The sequence below is a fragment of the Nylanderia fulva genome, unplaced genomic scaffold (genome assembly GCF_048542155.1).
Source record: "Nylanderia fulva isolate GAGA-0341 unplaced genomic scaffold, ASM4854215v1 Scaffold868, whole genome shotgun sequence".
NCBI classification, from domain to species: Eukaryota; Metazoa; Arthropoda; class Insecta; order Hymenoptera; family Formicidae; genus Nylanderia; species Nylanderia fulva.
Genome location: NW_028190991.1, coordinates 27,578 through 39,463, shown reverse-complemented (window position 1 = coordinate 39,463; position 11,886 = coordinate 27,578). Strand labels below are relative to the sequence as shown.

At 34.0% G+C, this 11,886-nt stretch overlaps 1 protein-coding gene across 1 annotated transcript; it reads left to right on the top strand.

The window, feature by feature from the left end:
- The first annotated feature begins 98 nt into the window (after positions 1-98).
- LOC114928908 (uncharacterized) lies at positions 99-10,541 on the top strand. Its single transcript, XM_029300273.2, has 3 exons — positions 99-268; positions 8,849-9,105; positions 10,173-10,541. The coding sequence occupies exons 1-3, from the start codon at positions 235-237 to the stop codon at positions 10,539-10,541; spliced, it is 660 nt and encodes a 219-aa protein (XP_029156106.2). The 5' UTR covers positions 99-234.
- Positions 10,542-11,886: the final 1,345 nt, after the last annotated feature.

Genomic DNA, 11,886 nt, shown 5'->3' with positions numbered 1-11,886 from the left:
GCTGTTGTTTTCGTGTCGCTGCTTGCAAACCTACACACGTATATACGTATGTACACATACATAGTCGCACTTGTGTGCTGTTTACGCCGCTCATTTGTTTCGTCGTTTCGTCCAGTTTCGTTTTCGTAGCAGTCGTCCTGGTCGTCCAGTTGCGTCGCGTCGTTGTCTTGTGCGAATCGTGTTGAGTCGTGCTCGTGTCTCGTGTCGATCAGTCGGATCAGATGTGCAGCAAAGATGCAGAGATCATCGCACGCTACAAGAAGAAGTAGTAAGTAGAAATATATTTTTTTATTACGTATCAGGCATATAGAATAATGTTTCGAATTTTCGAACGATCGGAATATTAGGAGACGCGGTAGTGTCTCCGGCCATGTTCAAACCCTAAAAGACCTTAAAAGACACTACAAGTCTCCTTATCCTGCACCATCAAAGTCCATTTTTTGGGGGTGTAGAACTACTAAAATATAAAAAATTTTGAATTGCACGTAATATAACCTGAAAGGCGGCATCGCCACGAGTAATTTGAGCCAAGAAAAAATAAAATCGGTCAAGCCGTTCTGGAGATACAAGTGGTCAAAAAGTGACGTTTTTCATGAAAAATGAAGTAACGTCGTCTTCTTCTCTGTCCGCTGACGTCATCAGGATTATATATATATATAAATCTCTTCTCACCTTTCACTCACACCTCCCTCAACTTCCACCCACCCCTTTCCCTCCCACATCCCGCCTCCCGCCCCACCCCACCCCACTCCCACCCCACTCCCACCCCTCTTTCGCCTCTTTCACCCTCTTTCGTCCTCTTTCACCCTCTTTCGTCCTCTTTCACCCTCTTTTGTCCTCTTTCACCCTCTTTCGTCCTCTTTCGCCCTCTTTCACCCTCTTTTGTCTTCTTTCACCATCTTTCGCCTCTTTCACCCTCTTTCGTCCTCTCTCACCCTCTTTCATTCTCTCTCACCCTCTTTCACCCTCTTTCATTCCCTCTCACCCCCTTTCGTCCTCTTTCACCTTCTTTCGTCCTCTCACCCTCTTTTGTCCTCTTTCACCCTCTTTCGTCCTACCTCACCCTCTTTCGTCCTTTCTCACCCTCTTTCACCCTCTTTCGTCCTCTTTCACCCTCTTTCATTCCCTCTCACCCTCTTTTGTCCTCTTTCACTCTCTTTCGTCCTCTTTTACCCTCTTTCGTCCTCTTTCACCCTCTTTCATTCTTTCTCACCCTCTTTCGTCCTCTCCTCACCCTTTTTCATTCTCTCTCACCTTCTTTCACCCTGTTTCGTCTTCTTTCACCCTCTTTCATTCCCTCTCACCCTCTTTCGTCCTCTTTCACCCTCTTTCGTCCTCTTTCACTCTCTTTCGTCCTCTCTCACCCTCTTTCATTCTTTCTCACCCTCTTTCACCCTCTTTCGTCCTCTTTCACCTTCTTTCACTCTCTTTCGTCCTCTCTCACCCTCTTTCATTCTTTCTCACCCTCTTTCGCCCTCTCTCATCCTCTTTCGACCTCTTTCACACTCTTTCGTCCTCTCTCACCCTCTTTCGTCCTCTTTCACCCTCTTTCGTTCTCTCTCACCCTCTTTCGTCCTCTTTTAACCTCTTTCGTCCTTTCTCACCCTCTCTCACCTCTTTCACCCTCGTACGTCCTTTCTCACCCTTTTTCGTTCTCTTTTACCCTCTTTCGCCTATCTCGTCTTCTCTTACCTTCATTCGTCCTCTCTCACCCTATCTCCAAAAAATCATAAAAATGAAAAGGTCAAGCCATGTTCAAAAGAAGGTCCTCAAAAATTTAAACCTAGTCTGTACAATGAAAAATAATTACTCGTAATTCCAGAGTTCCAATTTGTTAATATCGAATAATGTATTTGTTTCAAGTAATGGCAGTAGAGTCAAATACATACCTACGTATATGCAGTTTTTGCTGTTAATTGTACTTGAACGAAAAAAATAATTAAATGATTTAAATATAGCACATTTTAAATCAAGAAACTTATATAATCGAACTCTGTTTAGGAAACGTAGAACATTTCATTTGCCTCTGCCTTTACAAGAAACATTGGATAAGGTATGTCCTCCGGAAGATCCTATAAATTTGAATCACGAGTTGCACATTCTCGTTCGAGGTATACCCAAGAAATCTAAAGTGGTTTGGGAAAATTTGGTAGATATTAATAAAATGTATAAGGCTTTACAATGGTTGAAAGAAAATAATCCTCATTACTCAAAAATTCGTCTTCCAGCGTCATCTGATGATCTATTAAAGGATAAGTTGCAGGAAACAGAATATAGGATTGTCGATGAGGAAAGCGACAATGACGAAATAAATGAGGTGGTTGAGGAATTACCAGCATTGAATTTGTACAATGTACAGCAAAACAAAAACAATAATAATCAAACCGTTTTAAAACGTACGGCTTTTCTCACACAAATCACTGAACATTCGGATATTAACGATCAGTATACAATATACCCAATACACGCGAAAAGAATCGATAACGAATCTGCATTGAAGCTTTATCAAATGGTGAAAATTGAAGATTTTCCAATGGATAATCGTTATAAATATCTGGATGTCATGTGTTTCCCTGATTTATATCCTGATGGTGTCAATGGACAACGAGAAGATAGAAACTTTGCATTGCCGGAATATTTATTTATTAGAACACGATTGATGAAACATAGTAGATTCAGGTTGAATCTGCAGTATCTGTTCTTCCTTCTCAATGATGCTAACTACCGACAGTTGAAAAGTGGTATCTATTATACGATGATGGTTACTAACCCACGAGAGAGATACACTGCTGGTAGATACTTGAACGAATTGAAAGGTTACCAATTAGAATCGAATTTAATGAGTATTTTCGCAAAATTGAGAAATACGGATCAATTTTGGCGACAACCGTCCAATAATGTAAAATGCATGACTTTGCATTACGGTCCAGCGACGTGGTTTTTGACTTTGAGTCCTAGTGAATGGAAATGGTCCGATTTGGGTAAATATTTACGAGATATGAATCCCGATAAAGAGAAGTTAGGCATCAGCGAACTAATCGCATACGATCCTGTAAGTACTTCTAGATTTATGTGCATAAAATTCAAAGCCATGATTGATTTTATTTGTTCGTCCGATAATCCAATAGGAAAGGTTATTCATTACTTCTGGCGACTGGAATATCAACGTAGAAGTATCCAGCACATGCATTGTATGATTTGGATAAAAGATGCTCCAGTATTAGGAAAATCGCCGGATGAAGAAGTTGCTACGTTTATTCAAAAATACGTAACGTGTGAAATTCCAGATGAAAATGTTTCGCCAACGTTGTACGATATGGTAATAAGTGATCAGAATCATAAACATAACTCGTATTGCATGCGTACGAAAAAAACGGAAACTAATATATACAGAAAGTGTCGGTTCGATTTTCCTCGGCCAGTTACTGAGAATTTCGTTTTAAGAGACGTTATCACTTCGATAGTCGGTAGAAAAAATTTACGCAGTAAGAGCAGATTGTACGATCTTCCTCGCAAGGAGTCGGAAAGGTTTATAAATGATTATAATCCGTCTATCAAATTAGCCTGGGAGGGAAATATGGACATACAATTTATTAGAGAAAAATCAGAGTTTTTAAACTCATATTTAACAAAATACACGACAAAGTCGGAAAAATGCAATACAGACTTTGAAGTGATAGATTCGAATAAGTCCTTGGCATCGAAACTGTGGAATTTTGCAATGCGTTCATTAAATAACAGAGAATGCGGTGCTTTAGAAGCTGCGGATACACTATTAGGGAATCCCTTGTACGGTACGGATAATGATACCATGGTCAAATGGATCGATGTTAATGAGGTGAGAAATAGAAAAGTTAAAACATTTAATGAAATTTAAGCTCTCGATGAAAATTCTACGAATATTTACTGTTCGTCACTCATCAATGATTACTATCCAAATAGACCTCAGGAATTAGAATCATTGAATTTGTACGATTTTGCCAGATTCTGGGAAATTACGAAACAGATGTCAAATAATGACGAAGTCAAGTGTTACAAACTGGCATCGGGTTTATTTTTAAAAAAACGAAAAAAGGGTTATTTAATTAACCATTATCGATTTAATATAAAAACTGAGCCCGAAAAATACTTTTACTCGCTGCTTCTGTTCAAACCATGGAGAGATTTGAGTGAACTCAAAGGTACATTCGAGACTTACACGGATGCCTTTAAGAATTCAGAGTCTGTTTTAACGAAGGCAATGAAATATCACGAAAGGCTCGAAGAAATACAGAAAGCTTTTGAGAACGTTGCTGAATTAATCGAGAAGCGCGAAAATGATCTGAAAACAGCAGACAGAGACAAATCCGATGACGATGAACTGGATTGTAATCCGATAGAAGCTGACGACGCGATGAAAGATCTGGAAGATTTTGGTAAGATTGACGACCCGATTGATTTATCGCAAATGATGTCGCAATTGAACAAAGACCAGAAAAGAGTCTTTGATGGAGTATGCCAAGTTTTACAAGATAAGAATCAGATTCTGCGACTGTACGTAAGTGGCGAGGGTGGTACAGGGAAAAGTTTTCTAATTGAAACGATTAAACATTGGATCAGAATAAATTTGGAAAAAACGACTGCCATATCTGCTCCCACGGGTATCGCAGCATTCAATATCGATGGCTTGACAATCCATAGAATGTTTCAACTACCGGTTAGTCATGAATCTACACCAAAATATACGCAATTGTCAGACATGGTCTTGAAAATTTTGAGAGACAAATTAAAGAATGTCGAATTATTTATAATCGAAGGAATTACATGTAACAATGCAATGATGGATTTAGGAACGACTGTATTCAGTGATGGTCAAGCCTATGTAGGTTTGTCACGAGTAAGTAAATTGGAAGGCCTACATTTGATAAATTTCAATCCAGCATCAGTTAAAGCAAACTCGAGAGCCATTGTAGAATCGACTGAGATCTATATTCAAATCTGAACTGCCACAAATCAATCCGTCCGAGAAAAAGGTTGTGAAAATGTACGATCGTCGATGGGATATCCCTAATATCATTAATGATATGCAGAATTATGATTGTGAGGAACCAGAAAGTATAGTTACGTGGAAAATATATGGCCTTTGCAATAACGATGCTGTTTCGTGTTACGCTAATGTAATATTACAATGTGCGTTTCATTGCGTACGTATTAGGCAACAAATACTGAAAAATAAAGCATCGAATGCATTGATTGATGCTATCTGCGCGTATGGTGAACGTAAATATTGCAACATTCAAGCGGTTAGAAGATCTGTCGGAAAACGCTTCGAAGAACGAACACAACAAGATGTTTCGGAATTTTTTACGGCTCTAATGTCGACGTATTCCGACATCAATGATGTATTAAAACTCGAATTAAAGCACGTAACATGTTGCTCGAATGTCAAATGTAATTACAATGTAACTAAGCTGGAAAGCAGTAGTTTGTTAATATTACCTATACATTCGACATTAAAAAGGAAAAAAGGTGTCACTCTACAAAGTTTGATTAATGTAGAATTTTTTAAATGGGAAACGATAAACGGCAATTGTAACGAATGTAAGGGCACCGTGTTGAAAAAGAAAACCGTAATCGAATCAACTTTATCCGTCGTAGTAATACAGCTCAATTTATATACTTTTATAAACGGTGCTTCTAAAAAAATTATCAACAATCGAATGACCGCCGTGCCGACGAGTAATATCACGATTAATAAAAAAAAGTACAAGCTAATAAGCGCTATATTTCACTAAGGTGAAGAAATGAATCGTGGTCACTACACGTGTATGTTGAGAGCTGACACAAAATCGGAATGGTATTATTCTAATGATATGGAAGTGTTCAAGAAAAAATGGCCCAAAGGAGCACAAGGGGCATACATATTGTTCTTAGAACAGATTAAATAATGGCGCTGTATAAAGGCTGCCGTAAACGCTACATTAAAACATCAACTGTTCTAGCGCTGTATAAAAGTTGCCGTAAGCGCCAAAATAAAATATCGGCTGCTCTGGCGCTTTATAAAAGCTGCTGTAAGCGCTGCATTAAAACGAGTGCAATAAGTTTCTAATTTGACCTAGGCTTCATGACATTTCAAAAAGTATCATCAAGAAAAAAATTATCAGACAGAAATATGTATGTCGTGTTAAAATCGGAGAGACGAAGAAAAATATATGGCTGCGTTCTCACGAGACTGGGCGATGGAGGGGCCCATTCTTTATTTTCAATATTCATACAAGATAATAAATTCATTCTGTTGCAATTGAAATAAATGTGCAATGTATCGTTAAAAGTTATTACAATTATACAAACATTTACATATATGATTAAATAAAATATATATGTATACTATAATATAATTATATATTTTATATATGTACATATATACCATATATTTCAATTATTTTGGACTGTATTGCATAAATTGTTACTTATACAAAGTTATGTGATAAGAATCGAAAATACATATATTTGTGATACTTGAATTACTAGAAAGCTGCTCTATATATCTGTACTTTAAAAAGTAAGTGATATCCTAAAAAAATCATAAAAATGAAAAAGTCAGGCCATGTTCAAAAGAAGGTACTTAAAAATTTAAACGATCTAATAATAAATTATCACAAAAAGTAACTGATATGTTATTCAAGGTGCCAGTTCAAAGTGAACATACGTAAAGTGTATATTATCTAAATTTAGTAATAATATATTACCATGAAAAGTAACTGTGATATTTTATTCAAGGTGCAAGTTCACATTGAATATACATACATATAAGTAAAACTGATTACAATTTGATTCTAGAAAATAAGTGCGATATGTTATTCTTAGTGCACAAAATATAATAGTCGTTTATAGAGATTTGATTTGAAATTCATACTAGCCCGTACAATGAAAAATAATTGCTCGTAATTCCAGAGTACCAATTTGTTAATGACTCAGAAAAATAACATGGCGGCCTGCTCTCAAAAAACTTTCGATGGGTAGAATAAATAATTGAAATAAGAGTTGTGAAAATTGTATAAATTAAAAACCTCCAATCTTTCTTTAGTAAAATTTCGAATTTTTGTATCAACTTCCGATTTGTGTTATACCGTATTTTCAGGGAGTAAGTTATTGATCAGAAAACTTTGCCTTGTTGCTCGAAACGGGTGTATATTAAGTAAAATTTATAAATGTACAGTTCTCAGGTCAACTACAATAAAGCTATACGCTTAAAAAGTTTACTGATTATTTGTCGTAATATACAATAAAAAATTACATATTAATTATTCAAGATACAAGTGAGAAATAAATATCATTAAAATATACAAAAAAAATTTATCAATTTGACTCTGAAAAGTAAGTGACATGGTTCTCAAAGTGCAAGGTTTCATTTGACTTACAATTTTCTTCAGAAACACAGAAGAAAAAGGTATTTGTATATAGTTTTGTATATTCACTTCGTTGTGTGTGTAGAGCTTTTAAAAATACGTTGAATCCTTATTTTAATCTAATCTTCTTCTAATGTAATACTTTTCGTATTTCAAATGTTGTAGTAATTATTCTGTAAGAGCTTCGACATTATTTCTAAATGGACATCGAGAAACATCATAGTTTTTTGAGAGCAGGCCGCCATGTTATTTTTCTGAGTCATTAACAAATTGGTACTCTGGAATTACGAGCAATTATTTTTCATTGTACGGGCTAGTATGAATTTCAAATCAAATCTCTATAAACGACTATTATATTTTGTGCACTAAGAATAACATATCGCACTTATTTTCTAGAATCAAATTGTAATCAGTTTTACTTATATGTATGTATATTCAATGTGAACTTGCACCTTGAATAAAATATCACAGTTACTTTTCATGGTAATATATTATTACTAAATTTAGATAATATACACTTTACGTATGTTCACTTTGAACTGGCACCTTGAATAACATATCAGTTACTTTTCGTGATAATTTATTATTAGATCGTTTAAATTTTTGAGTACCTTCTTTTGAACATGGCCTGACTTTTTCATTTTTATGATTTTTTTAGGATTATTTTATCTTTGTCCTTTATTTCACAAGAATAAACATAATATTTCGAAGCATTTATTGCGTCTTGTCCGACCATAGCCTAATATATGTATATGTATATATATGTATGCCTGTATGTGTCTGTATATATTTATGTATTTTGTAATATTGTCACGAAATAGCAATGTGTGTGAGAGAGAAAGAGAAAGGAAGAAGGAAAGAGAGAGAGAGAGAGAGAGAGAGAGAGAGAGAGAGAGAGAGTGCGTGTGTGTACGGCAATATTTTATACAAATTGTATGCGATATATAGACATGTATAAGTGTATTATCATAGATATATATACATAACTAGACTCATGGAACTATATAGTTTAAATTAGCATACATGTCTCAAACAGCATAGAAGGACAAGGAGAGAAAAATAAGGACTTCTTTTTGCGCGGGTAAAGAATGTGTCCATGTTTTGTAACACATATACTCTCTCTTTCTCTCTCTCTCTCCCTCTTTCTCTCTATTCCTTTCTTTTTCTCTCTCTTTCTCTCTATTTTTTTTCTTTCTCTTTTTCTCTCACACACATTATTCCTCTTTCATGACAATATTACAAAATATATAAATACATACACAGACACACATATGTACATATATACATATATACATATATATTAGGCTATGATCGGAAAAAACGCTATGAATGCTTCGAAATATTCAATGTTTATTCTTGTGAAATATAGAACAACGATATTCCGATCGTTCGTCCCGATCGCAGTCTTAGTATTTATTTTGTCGAAAACAAATTAGACCAAAATAATTTTAAATTTTCAGGAGGATCGACTAATAATGCATCGCCGAGAAACGACGCGGCCCTGCCAAGAATAGACGCGGCCCCGCCAAGAATAGACGCGACCCCGCCAAGAATAGACACGGCCCCGCCAAGAATAGACGCGGCCCCGCCGAGGAACAACGCAGCCCCGCCGAGGATTGACGCAGCCCCGCCGAGGAACGACGCAGCCCACGCAGCCCCGCCGAGGATTGACGCAGCCCCACCGAGGAACGACGCGGTGAATAGACTAATGCAAAAGGTTGGTAATTAATTTTTGTAGTAAAATTGACCGCGCAGTTATTTTTATTGCACTAAATTATTGAAATAATTTTTTCTAATTCTTTTTAAAAAATATATATTTTAAATTAAATTTTTTGTTGATAAATATATGAATATATACGCTTTGTATAAAGGGCTAATTTTATAACAAGTCTACAATAAAATTTATTTATGTATGTGTGTGTACACATATATACATACATATATACAGGCTATTGTTATTGTAACAGTGCACAATAAAAAATATGTGATAAGCAAAGAAATAAATATGGACAAAAATCAGTAAATTGTAATTACAATGCAAATTGTACAAATCGAATAAATACTGTATACGTGCATGTATATATAAACACACTGAAATAATTTTTATTTCAGAGTTTTTAAAAATATTATAAATTAAAAAATATTATTTGTAAAAAACATAAATAAAATTGAAAAAGAATTTTATATTTGCAAAATCATTATTTCTCCAAAAAATGTACACATTTTTTGAAAGAATAATGCAATGAATAAAAAAAATGCAAATGTTTCCGTTTTTTATGAAACAAAAATTGAAAATGCAAATGTTTCAGCTTTTATGAAACAAATATTGTTTCATATAAAACTGAAACATTTGCATTTTCTTTTATTCATTGCATTGTTCTTTAGAAAAATGGTGTGTACTACATTTTTTGGAGAAATAATGATTTTGCAAATATTAAAATTTTTTTAACTTTTTTTATGTTTTTTACAAATGATATTTTTTTATTTATAATAAGTAAAACATCTGTAATAAAATCATTTCAGTGTGTTTATATATATACATGCACATATACAGTTTTTATTCGATCTGTAGAATTTGCATTGTAATTTACTGATTTTTGTCCACATCTTTTTTTTTCTTATCACATTTTTTATTTTGCTCTGTTACAATTACAATAACCTGTATATATGTATGTACATATATGTACACACTCATACATAAATAAATTTGATTTGTGTGCGTGTATGTACACACACACACACACACACACACACACAGTATGCTTATAATCTTTATTTTTACAGAAAGTAAACGAAGCGGTTCGGCGGGCAGTAAATAGAGAAAGAAGAAAACGTAACACGCGCGCGCGACCAGCATACATGTATGCAATGGCTCCACCATATCCTCTGACAGCATTACCTACACCGACGTACGCGGTGTATGCTCCACCAGCACACGCTCCACCAGTATACGCTCCACCAGTATACGCTCCACCAGCGTACGCTCCACCAGCGTACGCTACACCAGGGTACGCTCCACCAGCGTACGCTACACCAGGGTACGCTACACCAGGGTACGCGCCACCAACAACATATCCGGCAGCAACCACATACCCGGCACCAGCAGCGTACGCGGCACTGGCACCGGTGTATCCACCGCCGGGGCGTTTTTAGAATATATAAATCACTCTCTTGAACTTTTTGGCGACAATAATTTTTTAAATTCTGAATCTTTATTATGATTTTATTATACATAATTAATTATTTTCTCACTATGTATTCATTATAAATTATTTTTTCAATAGTTTAGTTTTATGCGTTTGACTCGATATAATTTTTATTTGTACGAAATTTTTATTTATTTTATATTCTTCAGAAAATATTATATTATAATATTTAATATTAATATTCATTAATTGATAAAATCACTAAATATATGTTATTGTATTACAAAACCTTTGGGGAAAAATAATAAAGAATATTTAAAAAAAACATTTCTACTTTCATTATAAAAGAAACATCAAATCTATATTCTGAATTATATAAATGTTTTACGGTATGTAAACGTCAATCGATCGATTATTTTATGTATTCTGACATTATAAATATGTGCTATCATTTAGTGTGACACGACTGTTCAGTCCGGAAACGAAATAGGACATGTAATGAGCAATAATATTCAAACAATTTTAAAACCACTTTTGATAATTACAATACTTATGTGTCCTAAATAAAAGTGGTCGAATTTCCGACAAGCCGCCGGAAAGCAGGATTTTCTTTACTGTACATATTGTTAATTTGGTCGATTTATTTCTTTCTATTGACACGTATATTAACTTACATAAGCCATTACAATGTCGAATTTTTCATTTTTAGTCTAAATATATTTATTTTGTTAATTATCTCAGGAGTGTATTATAATAAGGTAAGAAATTATATAATAATATATCACTACTTATATATCAATAATAAATAATTTAGATTGTTGGCTTCAATGTTAAATAATCTAGTTTGCTATGCTGCAAAATATTTCTGTAGCAAAAAACACCTTTGCAATAACAATACGCGATTTTCTGTATCTTGATCTAATAAGTACAAATTATTAGCAAGTTTTTCTATTCATTATATATATTCACAATAAATTTTTTTAAATTGAAAATTTATATTTAATTATTTATAGAAATAATATTATGCCAGATGCAAAGTAAGTAAGAATAATCTTTCTGTATCATTGCTGATTTTTTAGTTCATATATAACATATTGGTAATATTTTACATATTATTCATAAAGTAAAAAGTAAAAAATCCATATATATATACAATAGGTATATATATACAATACAATATATATACAATACAAGACGACAAATAAGAAAATTAAATTAAAATAATTTTTTCAAGTTTTTAAATATATTCATTATAATTTCTATTAGGTCACTGAAGGGAATTGCAAAATAAGAACGCGCTTATATTGTAATATGCTAAAATATAATAGTGACAATAAAGACAATTAAAGCCA

Excerpts from the sequence above, each read along its gene's own strand:
- LOC114928908 (XM_029300273.2), top strand. The coding sequence starts at position 235 with ATGCAGAGATCATCGCACGCTACAAGAAGAAGTA. Across the intron at positions 269-8,848 it reads GCACGCTACAAGAAGAAGTA|GAGGATCGACTAATAATGCA; the intron begins GTAAGTAGAAAT and ends TTAAATTTTCAG. Across the intron at positions 9,106-10,172 it reads TGAATAGACTAATGCAAAAG|AAAGTAAACGAAGCGGTTCG; the intron begins GTTGGTAATTAA and ends TTATTTTTACAG.